The sequence below is a fragment of the Copadichromis virginalis genome, linkage group LG7 (genome assembly GCF_057382275.1).
Source record: "Copadichromis virginalis isolate Kocher_CV1m ecotype Utaka linkage group LG7, C_Virginalis_male_GT1.1, whole genome shotgun sequence".
Classification (NCBI taxonomy): Eukaryota; Metazoa; Chordata; class Actinopteri; order Cichliformes; family Cichlidae; genus Copadichromis; species Copadichromis virginalis.
In genome coordinates, this window is record NC_140624.1 from 21819319 (window position 1) to 21841855 (window position 22537).

The 22537-nt window shown below is 39.3% G+C and overlaps 1 protein-coding gene across 15 annotated transcripts in view; it reads right to left on the reverse strand.

Moving 5' to 3' along the window:
• Positions 1-22537, reverse strand: part of ap3b2 (adaptor related protein complex 3 subunit beta 2) — a 62790-nt gene that overhangs the window by 23679 nt on the left and 16574 nt on the right. For 10 of the 15 annotated variants that reach the window (XM_085462474.1, XM_085462473.1, XM_085462471.1 and 7 more), the window contains exons 2-17: positions 21515-21590; positions 20237-20311; positions 19852-19947; positions 18661-18821; positions 17463-17529; positions 16871-17053; positions 13274-13471; positions 10212-10309; positions 8619-8673; positions 8435-8506; positions 8275-8337; positions 8035-8167; positions 6922-7031; positions 6541-6717; positions 4162-4348; positions 2524-2654 (exon numbers count right to left, since the gene is read on the reverse strand). In XM_085462474.1, the coding sequence (XP_085318600.1) occupies positions 2524-2654; positions 4162-4348; positions 6541-6717; positions 6922-7031; positions 8035-8167; positions 8275-8337; positions 8435-8506; positions 8619-8673; positions 10212-10309; positions 13274-13471; positions 16871-17053; positions 17463-17529; positions 18661-18821; positions 19852-19947; positions 20237-20311; positions 21515-21590 (1882 nt within the window). The remainder of the gene's footprint in view (positions 1-2523; positions 2655-4161; positions 4349-6540; positions 6718-6921; positions 7032-8034; positions 8168-8274; positions 8338-8434; positions 8507-8618; positions 8674-10211; positions 10310-13273; positions 13472-16870; positions 17054-17462; positions 17530-18660; positions 18822-19851; positions 19948-20236; positions 20312-21514; positions 21591-22537) is intronic. The other 5 variants (XM_085462475.1, XM_085462472.1, XM_085462470.1 and 2 more) reach the window with 1 other exon arrangement.

Below are 22537 nucleotides of genomic sequence, written 5' to 3' on the forward strand. Positions count from 1 at the left end.
TTGAGACTAGAAGATTTTTTCCTGAGATTAAGAATTGATTTTGACTGGTCTCATTTACAAATTAGAATCAGCTTTGTTTATAAAATTAAAGAAACTTCTATCCCACTGCTTATTACTAAACAATTTATTGGACCCCTTAAAGCTGAACTCTGTCTGCTTGAAACAAACACAGTGGTCAGTCTTACTTCGTGTGGACTGACAGAGGATTTATCAGAATCAGAATCAGAATCAGAATACTTTATTCATCCCGAGGGAAATTTGATGTCACCTAAATGGTAAATGGCCTGTATTTGTATAGCGCTTTACTAGTCCCTAAGGACCCCAAAGCGCTTTACACATCCAGTCATCCACCCATTCACACACTGTGATCATTGTGTGATATGAAATGTGTAAATCATTTTGTATAAATGCCAACATCAGCAGTTTAGACGTTAACTGACAGGCAGGGAAGAAACAGAGAGAGCAGTCATCAACGCAAACACCACTGCATTTCCAAACTCAAAGGGATTGGCACCTCTCGCCAGTCTCCTAGTAAGCCGATCCGCCCCTCTCCGGTGGTTATGACCTCCTCTGTCTGTGGAGGACCGTATAGCAGAAGGAGAGTCTGTCAGAGAGGCTGAGGCTTCAGAAGATTCACTGACCCTCCCAACTTTAACAGCCACAACTTGAGTGGATGCAATGCGAGACTTTCAGAATAACCCAGAGAGGTTTTTCCAGCAGCTGAACTTCAGAGGACAGTACTGAGTGTTTTACAGCTCTGCTTGTTTTTGCTCTTTAACTACAAATGATGTATAATAATGATTTGAAAGGCACACTATAGCTTTTCGGTCTGATTTCTTCCCTCAGCACTCCCTATGTTCTGAAATTTGTGAAATTTAGCTTTGCTGCTGATTACAACTGCATTTTAGCCACGAGATATCAAGAGGGGAATTAAACGAGTCTGACTGGATATAAAAACACACACCTAACTGAACATAATCAGTATTAATAAGCTTAAATATACTCTTAAAACAAGGAAAACTGGCAGATCCCAGCTTTTGGAAGGCTGGCCACAAGTATTGTATGGAAAAAAATAACTTGTTGACTAATTTGCATGCATTTATATCTTCGTGTAACAGCTCATAAATCACTCTAGTAATCTACTGCTCATAACCTTTTTTTTGCTTTAGTGATTCCTTAATTTTTACACTTACAGAGTGCTAGTTTAGCCCACTGGTTGAGTGGGTGACGATATGCAATGCAGCAGAAACGCAGTGGTTTTAGTCCAATATCAAATAAAGGCAAAAATGGCCCCCCTGAAATTTTTTTCATTTTTTCTTCTTTTTTTTTGTACATTTGCACATTGATAACTATATATAGATATTTACGAATTTGACAGGTTCAAGCAAAGGCAAGTGATGAGCCTGTTGCACCCGCTGCCCTCGCCCTGGCAAAGCTGTCATTTCAGCTGGTCGTGCACGGCTCCGTGTTTGTAACCTCGTGCAGGTGTCACGGCCGGTGCACACGTATTTTTCCTTAGTCACAGCTGCATTACCACACGATAAAAAGCCATCCTGATGACAAAACAACAATTTTCTAAAAGTAAAGATCCACTTGGGAAAACACTGATGTGTTTAACCGGCTAAACTGTACAAACATCATGGTCAAGAACATGAAAGGCGCCTGTAGCACCACATTGAAATGTGCTTCACACTTAAAGAGACACGACATGGATTACTGCGTTGTGTGTTAAAAAGCAACATTATTGTTACGAAACACATGTCACAACAAAATCAAGCCTTGAGGTCACTACTGAAATTTAAAGTTTTGTCTCCTTTTCTTCTTTTTTTAGATGGAGTAGTGAAAACACTCAAGTCTTGATTTCACGTTAATTTAACTGATGAACCGATGGCACATGGAGTGAATGGGATGGAGAAGAAGAGGAGGCTTTGGAGATTTGGGCTGACAGACTTTTGTGTTTTAAGTATTGACTAAACATTAATACTACTGTCAGCATGCTGCTGTTAAAATCTGTTCTCTTCTCTATCGCATGTGCTATTGGCTCAAACAGCTGTCAGGAAACATCTGGATGGGGCGAGTGAGCTGCTGCTGAACAGAAGCGAGTGCAGCAGAGAGGATGAGGTGGAGCTTCATGCCACTGACTGTTTCTATAATGATTCGGGTGTTCTCAAATTAGGCACTTTCTGTCTAACATGTTCTCTCATTAATATGAAAATAATCCTCTTTTCTCCTTTGTGACTCATTCTCCTCCATGGATGGGGAAGTTGTTAAGCAGCATCCATTTTGAAGTAGATGGAGACCAAAAAGGATGAGCTGTTAATGCTAATGAGCTGTAAGCAAATGAAAGATGACCAGTGAAAGAGGAATCAATGTTATATTGGAGTTAGTGTCAGGCTCTGGTGACTCTGTCCAACCCCTCTGAGGCACTGCTCTGGGGAAGGAGCAACTCTCGCTCCCCTCCATTCTTTGGGGCCCCCAGAGGGCCCCTGTGTCTCTGTGTGTTACTGTTCCCACTGCACGCACAGACTCCTTCACCTCCACGTTGCGCACGGAGGGGTCAGGGGCAGCTTCAGGCCAGTCAGGCAACTCCTGGTAGCCCCCAGCCTTGGCATTCAACAGGTGGGAGAGTGAACCCAACTGGAAGTGGTCTCGATCTGCAAAAAGAAGGAAAAACAATGCAAGCACACACAGAGATCAGTGCAACAGAAAGAGCAGAGTCACTCTTATCATAACACAGAATCACAAAGTTCTGAGAAAGAACTTCAACAGCTTTGAATTTAGTTAAGCTCCACTTCAAAGTCATCTCCTTGTGCAACTCTGGACCCAAATCCTTTTTTGACTACATGCATGTGAACTCAAACTGAAGAAAACATTAACTTGTGTGGACCACTTCCATTTACAGCCCAGAGACCAAACAGGAGTTATTAGTGGAATTCAATTCAATTCAGTTTTACTTATATAACACCAAATCACAACAACAGTCACCTCAAGGCACTTTATACTGTACAAAATTCAGACGGAAACCTCAACAGCTGGATGACACCCCGTGAGCAAGCACAGGTGGGAAGGAAAAACTCCTTTTACAGGAAGATACCGCCGGCAGAACCAGGGACTGGTAGGGACGGCCATTTAGCCCGACAGGTTGAGGGAGAGGGGAGGGAGAAAGAACAAAGGACAAACAGCTAGAAGAGTGTCTAAGTGTTAACTGTGTCCTCCGTCCCAAAGTTGGAGGATCGCTGTTTCAAAGAAGAAGAGTGTGTATCACAGAGGGTACAAAGTGGCAAACAGGGAATTAAACCAAGGGAGAGTTCTGGAAATACAGACACCCTGGAAGTGATCCAGAGGAGCACAAGGAGATGACCTCAAAGAGGAAATCGGGATGAACTTTTAAAATCTCAAATCTCAAGACTTTGCTCTGTAATATGAGGATGAGTGGATTCTCCTGTCTTTGTTATGATTACTGTCAGGCTGCTGCCACGTCAAGATCAGAGAGCTGCAGGCAAAACCGCTGGATGTACTTTAGATGAATAAAAAGATGGACAGAATGTTCATGTGAAGAATAAAAATGCTCCCGGTGTAAGGACAGACTCACAGTTACAAAAAAGATGCGTGAATGCTCTGGATGACCTTTGGCTTTTGTAAAACTGTATCCTCAAACAGCTCTTGGACACATGGAAAAAAATCCCTCGTTCATTATTTCCAAGCTGTTTTGTAGATTTAAAATTGGAAGAAATTGAGATAATAATCCCTGGAAGCTTAAATCACAATACTTGTGGAAAAAAAGGATCTTATTTGTGTTGATATCTGACTGAGTTATGACTCTGAGAAGGATACGTTATATCTGATGCGGAGCCGCTGCTGCAGCTGCATCTGCTGGCTGTGTAGACCAAAACAGCCCATAACTTCCTCTTTCTTTCACTTTAGCTGTTTTTGCCTCAGGTGTTTCAACGTACAGAGAGACACAGAGCAGCAGGAAATTATGGCTCAATTTTCTGTTTAATTGATTGTGACTGTCTCATGTTTGTTAAGGCGGTTCATGACTGATGGTAATTAAACGCTAATAACATTGCTCAAACTATTTCTGCCATTATAATTTTCAAACAGCCGCAATACAAGTTCACAAACTAGAAAACAAAACTTACTGTTGACTTGCTTCTGTACCTTTAAAAGGAGACTCAAGGACGGGTGCAGGTTTGAGGGCGAGGAACAGCTTTTTAGCATACTTGCTTAGGGCTCCACTCTTCTCGGTGGGCACGATGAGTTGGCGAATGAAGCGTGCCCGGTCGCGGATGTCGTAGTTCTGGTCGTATTTGGCCAAGTTGAGAACATACTGCGTCAGCAGTTTAGTCTGAGGGGTGAAGGGACACGAAAGGAAGGTGGAAGAACAGTAAAACAACACCTTATCTACTGCGTTACGTGCATGTGCAGTGTGGGAGTGTATGTAGCTGTGGATTTGTTTGAGAGGGTCTAAGAGGATAGGACTACTGCATTAGTCTTGAGCCACCTCTCGTGTCGTAATATTTTATTAGAACATAAAAAAAAGATGTGACTCACTGAAATGTGCAAACATACATGGGAATACTGTATAAGGCAAAAACAAGAAGCTCGAAAGTCAGTATTTGGTATCACTATTCAAGAACAGTTCTCCTTGTTTCTTGAAGGACATTCAAAGCCCTTCTATGGATGTTGGCTGACCTTTGGTGCAGTTTTCTGTCACGATGAGCTCACACTGCTTCAGAAGTGCTGAGGCCCAAGCTCTAGGAAGGCCAATCCATAATTGACAATTACGAGGACACACCTGTGTGTTTTCTTATCCAGGTATGATTTTACTGTACAGGAAATGTGTTTGGTGTCCTGCTAAAAAGGACCTAAGCCATTGCAGGTCAGACAATCAGATGGTACTGCATGGTGGATCAAAGTTGACAGTCTTTTTCTGCATTCGTAATTCCATCAGTTTTAAGAAGATCTCCATCACCACTGGCTGAAATGCAGCCCCATACCATGACAGAGCCTCCATGATGTTTTACAGGTACTTGAAAGCAGTCAGAAACGAGCGCTGGACTGAAAATAAGTGGAAAAGAAATACCTCCAGAAAGCCTGGAGAACTTTTGCTGAAGACCACTTCAAAAAACGACTCTTTAGAAACAGGAATTAGGTGTTCTCAAATGACTCAAGTCTGTTTGTTAAATGAATGAACACATTTTAAACACAGACAGACTTCCTGGTATGAAACTTTCACAAAGAAAAACCAAAGGCATGTAAATATCTGGATACACTGACATGTTTCTGGTTTCATGGATTCCTGTAAGACCTCATCACGTTAAAAGAAAAAAACATAATTGGTGATAGGAGATTGGTGAAGGTTTGCAACTAGTCTGCAACTAATTTATAAGAAGACAGAGTCCCTGATTGAAAGCTTACTTGAATGATAAAGCTCAACACTTTTTTTGGAAACCATTTGAAAATTGACTCTGAATGTGACATATTTGAGTTTTCTTTAACTTGGTCTGCATTGCAGAAAAAATCTAAGAGCACTTTTAATGAAGATATGCAGCGTAATGACTGTGTGAGAGCGTCACTGGCTTTATTTCTAGACTGCAAATTTACACAGTGCATATGTGTAGGTGGCAACAATGTCCCAGGTGAGACTGGAGAAGGCAGGAAGAAGAGTGTGTGTGGACGCCACAGAGGTGTGTTTAGTGCGTTCTGTCACCTGACAGCAGCCTTGTTCACACAAACTAAATGAAAGCCAACATCATGCTCAGTCATTTATGCACAATACTGCAAGATCATTTTTAAAAACAACACGTTGGATATTGAATATAATCTCAAATGTTTCTTTTTTTGTGATGGTGATGATTTGAATCAGCAGACCTTGTTGATGTGTATTCACACTTATTATCAGGGAGAGGCAGCCAGACTATCACCATCCTGAATCCTCCCAGCTGCACCCTGCTGCTGTAAGCAATGAGCCTAATTTAATTAAAGATTAGATTTTGCCTTTACAACAGTGTCTTTGCTCACTAGCACAAATATCACTGCTGACTTGAATTTTCAAGACAAAGGGGATATTTGAGTAATTTATTCTGTGAAGTGAAATTAAATGTGTGAGTTGAAATGTTTTTATTCTGGATTAAATTCCTCTTCCTCTAAAATGTTCATACAAATGGGTCAGACTTTCCTTTCAGGTGTACCTTCTGCCACAAGTTTGTTTCTAATAAATTCAAACTTTTGGGGTTGAAACTGGTGTATTTATAACACCAAAACAAAACAACAGTCACCTTAAGGTGCTTTTATTGTAAGGTAAAGAATCTACAATAAGAGAGAAGACCCCAACAATCAGACGACCCCCTATCAGCAAGCACTTGGTGAAAGTGAGAAGGAAAAACTCCCTTTTAACAGGGAGAAACCTGAAGAAGAACCAGGCTCAGGGCAGGGCAGCCATTTGTTGTGTTGTTGTGACCAATTTGTGGGTGAGGGAAGGGAGACAACAAAAGGACAGCCATAAATACTAGTGACAGAAAAACATGCCATTCCCACCTGTTTGGAGTTGGTCAGATATAGCTTGGCTGCCAAATTGATGATCTGAAGCTTCACAATGTCCTCTTCATTAGTGAATGACTTGGCCATCTTCCTTAGAACATCTGGGGCGATCTTAGGTACATGCTCACAGTATTCTCCAATCAGCCACAGGATACTTGCCCGTGCCATTGGCACCTGAGAACACAGGTTGATAGCAAACTAACACTGCTACTACAGAGGGATATGACTGGCAGAAACAGGTTTACCGTCAATGTAAACGGTGGTTCAAGAGCCCGAGTCAATTAGTGAACACTTAGTTGACACCTGGTTTATAATAATAGATACTGAATGAGGCATTGAGGTAAGCTACCATCTGCAGGTCATGAAAGAGACTCTTACCTGAATGTTGTCGGTCAGTTTCGCCATGTGCTTTATGATGTCGCTGTGCTTCTCCGGCTGCATCTGCAGCAGCTTCTTGATAACAACCACTGACTCGGCAACCACCAACTCTGCACAAAAGAAAGAAGAGTCACTCGTTGAAATCAGAAATGAACAATAAATACATACTTTTAAACATCACTACTGCTCCGAGTCAATGTGTGGAAAGTATTCAGCATTCATTTACCAGTTCATTCACACTAGAAATTCACACTGTTCACTTCATTCTGTATATTTGTTCAACTGTCATGACATTAAGACATGACCAAGACAACCTGCTGAAGTTAAAAAACGAGCAATGCAGTGAGGAAGAAAGGTGATTTAAATGATTTTGAACGTGGTATGGGTCTTGATGCCAGACGTGCTGGTTTGAGTATCAGAAAGTGCTGATCCGCTGGGATTTTCCTGCATAACCAGTAACCTATAACCAAGTTACGCTGAATGCATAACACAGATGGGCTACAGCAGCTTCAGACCACAGCAGGTGACTGTACTGACACCCAAGAACAAGAAACTGAAGCTGTAATTCACACGGGATAAAACTGGACAATAGAAGAGTGGAAAAATGTTGCCTGGGCCGATGACTCTCCATTAATGAAACAACATTCAACAACAATCAGAGCATGAAAAATAACATGAAAGCACAGATTCAACCTGCCTTGTATCAACAGTTCAGGATCCTGGTGGTAAAATGGTGTTGGGGGATATTTTCTCGACACATTTTAATCCCCTTAGTATCAACTGAGCACCATTTAAATGCCACATCCTACCTGATTATTGTTGCTGGCCATGTCTACCACTTTCATGACCACAGTGTACCCATCTCCTGATGGCTGCTTCCAGCAGGATAACATGCCATCACACACATCAAACAATCTCAAACTCATATCTAGAACATGAGAACGAGTTCACCGTACTCCACAGTCATCAGGTCTCGATCTATTTGATTAGATTTTTTGGAATGTATTTTTCTCTTTTTACTTTTAAGTCTTGTTTTTGATGTTATTTTGCCATCTGTTCATACAATATGTACAGTTTAAAGAGTGTCTTATACTAACAAATAAAAAGACTCACCATCTCGGTTGGAGAGCAGCTGCACAAGACCGTTCAGACATGTGTCCCTCACCTCGCTGATGTTGGTAGCACAGCGACCAATGGCTTGGATTGTTGCAGCCACAAAGTCTTTATCCATGCTTTTAATATATGTCTGCCAGAAAAAAGCAGCCACTCTGCATATTAATTCATACAGGAAGACAAAGTTGGTTGCTGACTGACTGCTCTTCCTAAAACATGACTTATATTTTTTAATTGTACCTGAAATTCTCTGAGGATGGTGGAAATGTTTGTCTCGTTGGCCAGATTGGTTAGAACCTCCAGCTGCAAATAACAATAATAAGAATCCATCATGTTCTCATATCTCCACAAACTGCTAAAAACTTCTGACCATCTTCAAAAAAAGAGAACAGAAAGCAACCTTTAGGACTTTGATCTGAGTTGGATCTGTTGAGCGGATGTAGAAACTCTTCAGATATGGTTCAAACATCCCCTGTGACACACAAAGACAGGAAGAACCTCCGTGAAGCTTCGTTAGAATAAAAATACCATTTAAACACATAAATATAAAACAGAAGAAAACAGAAACACCAGCTTTAGCTCACCCGTCTCTTAATGGACATTGTTGCCACGTTCTGAAGAACAACATACTGGACTTCACTAAAAGAAGAAGACACAGAGTAAGTAGCGATCGAGGATTATTATCCTGATAACTGGTAATTATTTTGCTGTCAAAAGAAAACAAAATTTTTGTCTGAGACAGGCTAAGAAGCGAGGGACAAGGAGGAGCTTTCAGGAGGTCTCTAAAAAAATGACAATATGCAATCCTGATTCTTTTTTATCATCATTTCAACATCCTCATGACTTTTCTGTCACTGATCATGACTGAAATCACACCATCACAGACGCAGGACGCATGCATCAAGTGCATCGGCCATTAAATTGTTCCCCTGTTGTTATTTAACCCACTTTAGTGCCTTATTTGGGACGTCTCTCCATCAATACATGGCACTTTAAACAAATGAATTGTATTCTTTACCTGCATCTCTCAGCTTTTAAGTGATTGATAGAGTTTTTAGATTTTACATGGACCTGCTCTGACTTGTTCTTCTTCCCTTGGTATGTCATTACAAAAAACAAAAACAAACAAAACTCTTCTGCAGCTGTATCAAGGAAATCATTAGTATTAAGAGAAGTATTAAATTTCACCACGATTCATAAAGATGTTATTCTCACTTATAATTGAAACTGCTTGCAGTGCTTAGCCGCCAGAGTGCTAACAGCTGAATTTCTAGCTTTAAGGCAGAACAAGTGGCATCTCTACGAGTTGTGTTTTCTGTTTATTTTAACTTTTTTTTTGTCCGATCTGTCAGAAAGAAAATATTGTTATTGCTAGTAACAGCTTCAACATCTGGATTTCAAAATTAAAAATGTTGAGGGTAATGTGACCTAGCTTACTTTTTCAAGCAATAATTCTTAATCTTATGCAAAAACTAAAAGAATTCCAAGAGACGTTTCACAATTGGCCTCTACTTGAAACTTCTGGCACGTTTGTAGCTACCCCTGTACGCCACAAAACGTAGCAAGTACAAATGTTTTAAAAACATTCCTGTTAAACATCAGCGCATTATTATTTAAGGCAGTAAATCCATGTGGTTATTATGCGAGCCCGGACGCCACAGAGTCAATAGCAATAAGTCTAATGAAAGATAAGGTATGGTACAATGAATTTTGGACGACTCTCCCACAGAGAGATGCTGGTGTTTGGTCGCTGCTGATTGATGATCCCATTACAACACACCCTGAGCCACAGGACCACTTGTGCAATAAAAAGCTGACAGTGTGCAGGACTTACAGGCAACAGGCCACCGATGTGCGATCATCACTCCTCATGGTTTATGAGTTCATGCTTACTTCAGCTTCACTGGGCTCCCTGTTTAATTTTACTTTCTGCTTCTAGGCATCAGCGATCCATTTTATTACGCTCACTTGTTATTTTGTTGTCATACTGTTTTCCACTTTGCTGAGTTTTGTGGTTGTTAAATCTTTTTTCCCCTCCCATTTAGCTGTGTATTTTTTCGACATTTCAACTTGTTTCCTGTTACTTTCTCCAGAGGGGAGGGTGTTTTAATTTTGGAAAATGGCGATACAGTGATTTGAAAGCAATTTATTTTGAAATTATAGACTGTAAAGCTCACCTGTGGCTCCTCAGGAGACGGACCAGGGCCTTGGCAATCACACCAACCTCCGCTTTAGGGGCCAGATGGAAATACAGCTGAGCCACAGCCATCACCACCTGGATTGTGTAAAGAATGAGAAAACAGAAACTTTTAAGTCTCACACAGTGACATAACCTCCCAATGTAAAAAAAAGAAAGAGGTGTAATGGTGAGTGTTGGGCCATTAATGAGTTTTGTTCTCTATTGAAAATTCATTCATTTTCAGCAGTTAATTACCAAGGCATCACTACCTTATGCTTATGTTGCACTGGAGATGACGAATGTGTTTGGATTTATTCTGCTCATGTGTTAAATATACATGAACAAACTAAAGCAAATACAGATTTGCTCTCTATTTACTGCTCTAGCAGTAAAAAGTTCATTCAAGAGGCAGGAGTTTTAAGATGCTCAATATGCATTGGAAACAGTTCTTACAAAGCAGAATTAATTGTGTAGATCCAATGCAGCATGTTAAAAAAACCAAAAGCGCATATGCACTGGAATGCTGACTGGTTGAAAAGTGGGCCTGAATAGGAAATGGAGCAATATTGGAGTTCCCCATGAAGACGACAAAGTACAAAAAAGCTCAAAAAGCAGCATGAGAAGCACCAAGAGCAGTGGACAGCTTTAATTGTTTCACTTTATGACAATGTTTCCTATGTTTTCACTCCTGTATGGTGACCCTGAGAGTTCAAATGCACGGAAACTTAAGAAAACACCAGCAAATAGAAAAATGCTGCGAAACCACAGAAAACACAACCAAAACTGAATAACAAACATTGGCTGTAGAAAAAACACAAAAAGGTTTTTGAATGTTTGTTATTACCCGTTTACTGTTAGCCTGTCACTTTCACAGCTGTTCCCAAAAAACACTCCTTATATGTTTTGTGAGGTTTTTTTGTGACATTTTGTGGCATTTGTTCTGTTTACATTGAGTTTTATTCTAATTGTGTCGCAGACATCATCATTTATTCCACATATTTTTAACAATGAGTCCTGTTGACTCGACAACATGTAGACAATGGCTGGATCACACAGGACCAACGCACAACCACGCTAGTCTTTTGAGAGAAAATAATGTTTGAGGCGTTCATAGGTGTGGTTGATTTCATGTGTAATTCACAAAACTTGCTCTGTTTTTAGTTAGTTTCATATCAAGCTCAAATGTTAATAGATTCTATAGTTTGGCATTAAATATCAGCTGTAAATTGCATGTCACAAACATTACTTTGCGGACCTGATTCTCCTCCTTATATTTCGTGGTTTGAGTTCTCACCTCTTACACATGCTGATAATCCTTTTTTTTTTACACCCAAACCCAGTTCGTGTTGGTGCAATGCGTTAGTAAATCTGGCCCTAAACCCTTTACATGATGCTTCCTCATCAGTCAGTCACTTCAGCCACCTCTAAACAAGAACTCTGAACAATGTTGGGAGAATCAGGTCAGAGTATTGTCCTTGTCCTTTCTTATATGTAGCACACAGCAGGAGACAACTGGAAATGTTCTATTTGTTTCAAGAAAGGCAGCCGCATGGGTAGACACCTGAATCTCAGTTGATATTCATGAAAGAAGTTTGAATTGACACAGACCATTTCTGATTGTTTACTGGTAAATTTATGGGCTGTAAAGAGATGCAGAGCTGAAAAAAATGATAGTCTGTAGGTTTGTCACCATGAGACTAAGCTTCAATGCTGGAAACTTTAAAGTAAAAAAGACCAGGTTGTTGGTCTGCATCAAAGTCAGAGCAGTCAGACTGGAACCAATGACACTTATTCATACCTTCATCACCTCTACACTGGACTACTGTAATTCTCTCTATTTGGGTCTTCAACACTCGTCTCTCCATCGCTTGCACTTAGTCCGCTTGCTGCTGCGCGTCTTTTAACAGGTGTTAGACTGTATGAACACATCACTCCAGTTTTAGCAAATTTACACTGACTCCCTGTAAAATATTGTATTAATTTTAAGATTCTTTTACATACTTTTAAATAATATGGCGCCTAGTTATTTAAATGAATTCCTCAACATGTATGACCCCAAAGGAGCACTGAGATCATCTAGTCAGATGCTTTTAGCACAACCAAGGTCTCGATTGAAACATAGAGGAGATCGGGCCTTCGCAGTAGCAGCACCCAGACTCTGCAATAATCTGCCGGAGGAGACTCGTACTTCAGAGTCTATTCAGTCTTTTAAATCGCATCTTAAAACTCACTTTTTTACTTTGGCTTTTAATTCAAGTTCAGTATGAGTACCATCAGGCCTGTTTTATGTTTTTATTGTTAATTCACTGCCTTCTTATTTATCTATATTTGTTTCTCTATTTTTTTTTCTTGTTTTTAACCAATGGTGAAGCACTTTGGTCAACTCTGTTGTTTTTGAATGTGCTATACAAAGACATTTTGAATTGAACTGAATTTGAATTGACTGTAGAAAACTTTATATACAGTCATTGGTTGGAACTGATACCTGCAAATATGCAACTGTATGAAGTCATCACTGGAAAAGGAAACTATTTGGTTTTCCATTTCATTGGTTTGATGCAAAGCAGGTAACCACATAAAGAGCAATTACAGCTCCATGATTGACTTTTCCACTTCATGCAAGATAAGCGAACACTTGTTGGCTCAGGAATGGGAAAAGTGTTTCATATTTTATTTCACCACAAGAAACCAGCTCGCCTACAGCAATACAAAGGTTGGATAATGTGTGTGACGGCAGAATTTCACAATATCTAACATGGGTCAAAACAGGCTACTCAAGGTGACCACAGCAGCACTAATGCATTGTGATGCTTTATTAATTTCCTTGGGGAAATTGCCCTCATTTTTGAGCAAGAGGTCAGCTCAGATTAAATGCTGTACACAAGGACACTTACCATTAAAATGCTTAAGTGTCAGAGGCTTTATAAGTTGAATGAAGACCTCATCTACTCATTAAGAAATGATTTTAGAGGGCACAGCCACTTTCCATGGTAGTGAGTCAATAGACTGAGTTTTACTGCAGGAATGTGTGTGTATAATTCAAAAGAGCAGAGGTCTCACAGCTGCGTTGCGGCTCTGCAGGAGCGGTTTGGTATTCCTTAGTAGCAGTCGGTGGTCTGGATCCATCACATATGGCTTCCTCTTAGCCATGGCAGCAGCCTCGGCCTTTTTCTCCTTCTCCTCTTCGTCTTCATCCTCATCTTCATCTGAGCCGTAGAAGGTCTTATCGCCGCTGCCTCCCTCCTCCAGCAGGGACTCCTGCAGAGAAAGTGATTCTTGAGGAGTGCTTTCAAGTTATAATAAAATTTTCACTGCAAGATGCAAGTAGATGTATACTTAAGAGTTCTGCTGTCTCATCCTTCCCAATTCAAGTGTTTAATCCTAACTTCTATGGCCACTGTAGGACTAATGTGTCAGTTAAGAGAGATAAAAAGCATTAAATTTACACCCCTTAATGGCTGTGGCCAGCCGGCATGATCTGATATTGTTTCGATCACATCTTCATCTGCCCCAGAGTTTTCGTGTATCTCTAGAAGGCTGTCAGCCCACGCTTTACCTTAGCTGTCAATGCTGTGTGAGAGGTGTCTGCATCTATTTAATCTGGAAAAGGCTATATAACTTTGTGAAAGGAGTTTAAGGTCAATAAGTCAGAGAAGCTCCCGTCTGACCGATGACAGTGATACTGGGTTGAATTGTTAAGGATACTTGAACTTTTCTGTGTGAAAGACTGCTGTTTTTGCTACTGTTAACCTGTTAGCCTCTGTTAGATACTGTTAGCTGCTGTTATCCGGTGTTAGTAAAACTGTTGTTGTAGTGGACACAATTTTTGGGACCCTGATGCTTAGGGAATAAACTCATACAATGTGAGAATGTAATCAAACTGTTTATCAGATGTATATTGAGCTTCAAATGTATCAGTCTGATTTTTATGATACTCAAGCTTATCATTAGCTACCATTATGTTAGCTTAAAACTAGCTGCTGTTGCTCTTTAGCTGGCTCTTTTCGTCTGTTGACTGCTTATGTTATACTTGAGCCCTCAGTTCATCATCTGTATGCTTTTAGCTCCTCCTCTCTTTATCCTCCATTTAAGCCAACTTTCTGCTGATTGGCTGCCCCTTGCAAAAACATGGTTTGCTCTCATCGATATCACAACGAGGCAAGAGCAGAGAATGTGTCTGAAACTGAGCTCAAAGAGCAGTCTGGGGTTTTGGCTCACATGGATTACTTGGACCTTACATGAAACTTCAGCCATGTTTAACCTTCGAGCGACCAAATGTCTTCTTGTTAGAATGGTTTCATTAAATACTTTTATTTTTATATCTTCTTCTTAAGTGAGTTTGTACTGAACCTACGCTGTTTCCTTTATATATGAGACATATTTCAAGATATTCTAATGACACCCAATTTGGTTTTTAATGTTTTTTATGTTAGGACTTAGAAAATGTAAATGATATAAGACAAATTATATTATTTAGACATACCTTGCATGTTATCTCTTGCAAAACAAACCATCTGCATTTCAATAACACTTTAAATCTTGAGTTCCGTTTGAGTGAATTATATATGCAATATGCAAATATACAGTAGAAAAACTACACTGATCAACAACAAGTCATGGTCGGGGTGTTTTTTTCCCTACTTTATTGTCTCCATTTAAACCTAAATCTAAACAATTCAATGCCAATATAAAATTTATAGCTGCAGATATAATTATACAGCTGGTTTGGTAGTCCACGATCTCATCGCTGCACTTTGCAGATGATGTGGTCTTTCTGGCCTCATAAAGAACTGATCTCAGTTCAATTTATTTATATAATGTCTATTGCCGCACGGTGCTTTATATTATAAGGTTTTAATAGAGAGCAACCCCCACAAGATAATTCTTCACGAGCAAGCAGCTGGCAACAACTCCCTTTAACAATAAGAAACCTCTGCCAGACCCAAACTCAGGGAGGAGCAGCCACCAGGTTTGTGTGACATACATATCAGTCTTGTTCACAAGTCGGGAACAAAGCTTAGCAATAGAGTGTGGAGCCCTAGTCTCTATCATTCAGGAGACTAGAGGACTCAGACTAGAGGGACTAGTCCTCCACACTGAAAGGAGCCAGTTGAGGTGTTTTGGACATATCCTACTGTGAGGAGGCCCACGATATGCTGGACAGATTATATCTCTTGGCTTTGGCTTTAGTAATGCTTCAGTGTCCTCTCAGAAGAGCTGGAGGAGGTGGCCGGGAAAAGGAAGGTCTGGATGTCTATGCTTAGACTGCTCCTGCTGCGACCCAGAAAAACAGCAGAAAATTGGATGGATGGATAATAGGTCCTTTTTAAATCGTCTATGAAAGTCATGAAATGGAGAAAAAGGAGCGCAGTGTGGAAAAATGTCCTTATTGTAAAATGGCTGCAGCACATTTATGGGTAATTACTACAATAGCAATGTTGTGGAAAAAAATTGTTCCATTTGGGCCTAGTCACTTTTGACAAAAATAAGTCAACAGGTGTGTTTATAAAAACTGATAAATATACTGAAATCAGGTGGCAGTGAGAGAGGAAAAGAAATGACAGGATGATTGTACCACTGCACAGTCACAGTAGTAGCTAATGTACCTATACACCTCTGCTGCACCGTAGTCACCCAATATGTGATTCATATGCAAATTAGAAAGTAGTGACAAAACATAATGGCTAAACTTATTTCTAGGGTTGTAAGTTTGCGTGGAGCGTTGTAACAGGCAGTGATGAAGCCGGTGATATTTTGTTTATATTATATGGTAAAAAAAAATAAAAAAATTGTTTATATTATGTACTAAAATTCATCGATACAAGTAGAGTCTGCATGTTAGGTGTTACTGCTCCTCAGTATAAATTCACGTTTCTGTAACACACAAATTAGTAATGAAAGTATTCGATGAGACTCTAACCTATGAATCTCTTATTTTACCTGTTCAAGTGTGAACATCTGCTGCTTCTGTGTTTCTTACTTCACTCTCAGTTAAATAAAAACTGAAGACTGTCAGACTGAGGAATTGGTTAACCCAAGTGCAAGCAGAAAACTTGATGTATTTACAGAGAGTGAAAAAAGGCCACAAAAGGCTGTACAACAATGAAAAGAAAATGAACATCTCAAAATGGTCAATAAGATTAAATCCCCTAAACTGAGAGCGTCAACGACAGAACGCATGGCAATCTGACAAAGACAGACTAAACATACACTAAGAGGAAAGGATAATAAGGATTAGATGAATCAGACTTTTTAAATTCTCGACCGTGATCTCATGAACTCTTCCAATGAAGTCAAGTCAACGTGATTAGGAAAAGGAGGTAGAAGATTGGAAAGAGCAAAGTTGGAAATTGGAAATTTTTTGGACTGCTCTTCAGTTACTCACCTGCACCTTCAGAATAAATTTGCACAAGGAAGCGAGCTTAGGTTAGGTAAGGAACACTTGAACCAAGTAGGGTGGGAACAGATCGAAAGCGGGAAGTCACAACATAGAAAACCACATTCAAAAAGTGAAAGACGGACAAGGAAAAAACTCACATAGAACCGAGAATAACCAAGGATAATAAGAACAGTTTCACATTAGTCTATATGTTACTCATCAAAAATGTAACAGCTGTTGGCCTGCTTGCTTTCTCGTGCTGTGTGTTGCTTACTTACATTGATGTTTGGGTTGAGAAACTGCGTTCTGGCGTAGCGGGTTAGCATGTTGATGATGACGACCTGCCCCCACTCCTCAACATCAATCAAGAGATTACACAGCTTCCTGTAGTTCTTGTGGATTAGATCAATGCGCTCCGGACACACCTCTTCAAAAGCCATCACAACGCTTCCTGCCACCAACTGCAGTGCATTTCAGACCACACACATTAAGATAAAGTTCATGAATCTTCCTTTAGGAGGTTACAAGTTAGCCCTGTGAATTTTAACAATATCCATGCATTGTACAATTAAATCTTCAACGGTACAAAAAACCTGTAACTACTGACTGACTTCTGCAGTCTGTTTCTGGTTTTGTTGCATTTCCCAGAGAAAGAGCTAATGCAAAAACTGCAAGGTGAAAAAGGAGACTGGTTAAACAAATGATAAGCCTTGAAACAACCGGGGCATTAAACGCAATGTGGTGCTGTGCACAGCAGCTGGTCCCTGATATTTTGTGCACTGTGTGGTTTGCAAAATTGTATTTATCTTTGCTGGAAATAAAATCTGGAGAAAACACTGAATCAACAAAGAGAAGAGAGGAAAAACACACCGTGGTTTTGTCAGCGAGGAGTTTCTCTATGACTTCAATCAGCTGGTCTTTTTGTTCAGGATCCAAACTGAGAGGAGAGAAGAATAAATCAGTAAAAATGCATGAAAAATTGTTCCAGGAACTGTAAGTAATCATCCTCAAGGGTATAAAGAAAATGGATTTTACTGCTAGAGCAGCAATGGGTTCTCAGGAGTCTATTTTTTACTGCTAAAGTTTTACAGTTGCAGCAAGTCTTATGAACATTTGATCTAGCAGGCCTAGTAGTTCTCAGACTGGGAATCAAGGCTCCCACAAAGAAAAAACAACAAAGAATTCATAAAAACTGTGTTTTTCTCTATCAAATTTATATATTTCCTACTGTGTTAAAGTTTGTAAAAAAGAGAAATGGTCATATGAAAAATAAAGTTTCAATAGGACTGTACGCAGTCCTGTAAAAAAAACTAAGCACACTCTTACTGCTTCCACTGGAATTAAGAGGGTAAGTAGCAGACAGGTGCGGCTAATCAAATGCGCTTGATGAATTATGACCACCTCCATAAAAGCAGACAAGTTGTTAGTTTGCTGGTCTGGAGAATTCAGATGTATGTTAACACAATATTGAAATCCACCCCAGAAAATTTGTTCTCTTTTGTATGAATGTCTGTTTGGGCTCCTAAAAAACAAGATGCTACATCTCAAAGGGTTTATCCTGATACAATAAAGCCGTGCAATGCTCAGAGAAGTTGCTAAAATCCCAAGACTACACCGGAACTGTTAGGCATGCTGGTGAAGAGGTGATGATTTGGGTTTGTTTTGCAGCCACCAGACTTGCAGCACTTTCCAGTTGACCATTTACTTCTCTGTATATCAACGTATTTTATAGTCAGTTATGAGGCCATCTGACTAACAGCAAACTCTTGTCCCAAATTGGACCATGAACTTGGAAAATGAGCCCAAATACACCAGAAAATCAGAATGAGTGACAAAGATAAGAATCAAGGTGTTGCAATGACCCAGTAAAGTCCAGATCTCAACCCAGTTCAAATTTAGTGGTGAGACCTTAGGAGAGCTGTGGATAAATAACCAAAACTTTATAATGACTGTGAGAAAAAAATATGATCATTAGTCGTTATAATAACTGATACACTAAGAGCTAGCAACTCAATAAATCATGCTAACTTTGTTTTATAAACCTAAAACTGTCCTTTTGGGTTCGTACCTGTATAGTTTAGGGATTGCATGTGCTGCGGTCTTCCTGACATACGGAGACATATCCGAAGCAGCTTCTTTGATGGCCAACATCATTATTGGAACGATGATTGTTACTCTTATGCTGGAGAGGACTCGCAGGGCGCTGGCTCTGATCAGCTGGTTCGGATCCTGGAGAAGTACAAAGTGGTGGAAAAATACACTTTTAGAGGTGGTGAAATGTTGCATTTTGTTCATTGCAAAATAGTAATAAAATCTAAAGGAGCAATCTGTAGTTATGCTAGCAGCTCTGTGGTGCTGTTCCCGGGGCTAGTAGTTCCTGCAGTTTTATGCTAAACTCAGGATGCTAACATGATCACAATGAATAATATAAAGGTCAGTCAGTAATGAAATACAACACTGTTAAGTAAAGTAGCTTACCACTTTTAGGAAATTAGCACTAAAACACAGCACTGCCATCGCTGGTTCTAATATAAAATGTTTTTTAAATTTTATTTATTTGGTCGTGATTTCAGGCCAATTTATCCAGTAATTCCAGATATTTAAATCAATTCATTTTCATTTCATTTATATAGCGCAAAATCACTACAACAGTTGCCTCAAGGCACTTTATTTTGTAAGGTAAAAACCCTACAATAATACAAGGAAAACAGAAAGCCCCAACAATCATATGACCACTATGAGAAAGCGCTTTGGTGACAGTGGGAAGGAAAAACTCCCCTTTAAGAGGAAGAAACTGCACAAAGAATCAGGCTCAGTGAGGGGCGACCATCTGCTGTGGCCAGTTGGGGGTAAGTGGATGAAGACAGCAGAGAGACATGGTGTGAAAGAGAACAATTAAATTAGTGCTGTCAGTGTTAAACTCGTTAAAATGACGTTAACGCCATAACCGCATTAAATCTCCGTTAGTGAGTTAGCGCGGATCGCCCCGTGCATGGGGCTGTATGGTGCTAACGCGTTAACGAACTAACCGCGCTAACGCGTTAATTTAAGCAATCAATTCAGTTTCATTTAAGCTTTTTTTGTCCAAATGTTGTAAACAAGTTAGGCTTTTAGAGCCATTCACTCATAGTTAACGAGGACTATCGTGCAAGCTAGGTGAATTGCAGCTAATTTTTGTATAATATGAAGACGAGGCTTTAGAAAAATGGTTTATATTATCTCAAATCTAAAAAATTGTCACATATATAAACTGCTGTACCTTCAGACCTCGCTGAAACGTGGAAATTGAAAGCAGAGCAAGATCCTGCTGCTCCTCAGCGTAACGCACCAAGTAAACATAGACCAGCTTCTTCACCTGGAAAGACGAACAGTAAGAGGGAAAGAAGAAACAAATGTAATCGTTTAAATTTTAACAATTTCATCCAACCTATGTGTATTAGCTTAATTATTTTCACTGAGATGAGTCCAGTAAGGCACAGTTATTAAAACATGCAAAAGTGGAGAAGGAAATTGCAATTTTGTTTATATGAGATAAAACTGCACTCCACGGAGGTTTGGAAAATGTGATAAGATAATAGGAAGGAAAATGAAGAGTGCAGAGCCTGTAGCACATGAAGCAACATGAGACTAGGTTCATTACCAACCTCTATGTTTTTACAAGCCACGTTTTTCACCACAGCGGGGAAGAGATCTGATGCATTTTTACCTCGGGCAATCATCTGCAGAGAAAAGACGCATCCAAAAAGCATAACAAAGATTTCACAAGATGGCATTTTTCAAGCATTTCAATTGTTGGCAAGAAAAAATACATTTTTTATGTTTTATTTTATCTTTTGATGCTTTTTTTTGTGCTCTTGGCCCGGCAGGAATGATGAATGAAAAGATGGGTGTGGAGCCTCAGAAGTAGAAATCTGACAGAGTATGAATATTTAACAGCTGACTGCACAGTTTGCATCTCTTATCACAGTAGTTAAATCATTGGAGGCAGCCTTTGTCTTATGGCTCAGAGCACAGTTTTATAAAATGACTGCATTTTGACAATAATACCATGAGATTAATCGCCAGTTTTGGTATAGAGAGCATGCTTCTGGCCTTTTCTTAGTCTCAGAATAAGTAAAACATTATGCATTGTATGTTTTGCATTTAAAGGTTTGACCTTGTGCACCTGTGTACCCGCTGATCAGTGAAATCTCAAGGGGGGGGAATCTGCCCCTTTCTGCAATGTTAATGTTCCAGCTAGCCACTTACTTTAGTTAAAAAATAAAATAAAGATTTCCAGGTTTTTATGTGAATCTACACCCACTGGCCACTTCATTAGGCCAATGAGTTAACTATTCATCAGCTCGTTACAGCATCAGTGACATCATCAGACAAGATCAGTTAAATAATAACTAAAGTAATTTTTTAAAAATTATGGTCATTATTAGAGACAGAAAGGAGGATTATGGGTATGCTCACTGGCTAATCAGATGTCAGCTGTGTGCCTTGGTTTCACAGTTAACACTACCTGTTGCTAATCATCAAGATGGAGACTGCAAAGACACTCAGCTCAGCTCAAGGCTTCAAAATTGAAGTAATGACAGACATGGTGGCTATGAGGATCTTTTGTTTATCATCCACAGTAAACGTGACTTATTTTTGTATATATTTATTTTGTTTTGTATATATCCCTGTTGACTGTACGTTTTTCTCCTGTTTGCTATTTATTCCTGTTGTCTACTATTTATATTGTATTGCGGCAAAGTTGGTGTGGAGCACCCACAATTTCATTGTACATATACATTCTATTCTGTTCTCTGTTCTGAAATAGTGTTATACAACAGTATTATCCATGACATTTTTTAAAGCATGATAATAAACTTCATGGCTCACTCTTGATGTGATCCTAATTTCCCCACTGTGTCCATCTGATTTATACTCACAGCTACAATCCGCTTCATTGCCTCCAGCTTCAGGGAGTCTTTGTTGCTGTCCAGCATCTCTTTCAAGTCGTCATGTCTGTGGGAAGAAAACATTATAAAAATATATTTCACAGCATGGAAACCACCAAACACCCAGAATGCAACAAGAAGTACTGATATGTTTTACTTTTAAAGCTCAAAATTGATCAAAGACTACAGCTGTGACCCCAAAATTATTCTCTTTGAAGTAGGAAAGCCTCACAAAATAAAGAAACATTTGAACATAAAATACCTGGATAATTGGAACGTGGCATAATCGCTAAAACAAAATGACTTCTCAAACACAGACTGTTGATAAATGGGTAGAAACGAGTGTTAGAAATATTTTGGATGCAGCGAAGTAGAACAATACATAAAATAGAATACATTAGGTCTATCAGTATCATATACAGTTGTTTATTATTTAAATAAACAGTCTAGTGATTTTATTAGCCAAATGATGGGCCAGTGATCTGTGAATCAGCAGCTTGTTTGATAAATGATATTATTTCTTCAGCATTTTCTAATTGCAGATCGTCATATGCAAGGGTTTATCGCTGTTCTTTGGTTTTTGATTTTGATGTTGCAGTTTAAAGAACATATGATTACCACGCTAAATCAACAAAACGATGACCAAATCAAGTAAAATATTTTGTTATCACTTGCAGAGTTGAAAAGTATTACTAATTCAAAAAAATTATAATTTATCATATTTGTACTTGACCAAAAAATATAAACATAAGATTGTAAAGCAATTGTCATCTTCTCCAGTTGACTCTATATAAACTTTAATGATGATTCTTGCTATTAAACCACAAGATTTTAAATCATAGCAGAGAATGTCTACTAGCTTTTTCCTATTAACTTGTTCTTTGGGTATAAAAGCTTTTGCTGTTTTATTTTATTCAAGCGCAGTTGTACTTTGGCTAATGTTCATTTTCCACTTCAGGTTTTTAGATTACTAAACAGAAACCAAATAAAGATTTGAGGTGTTCGGATTTAGCT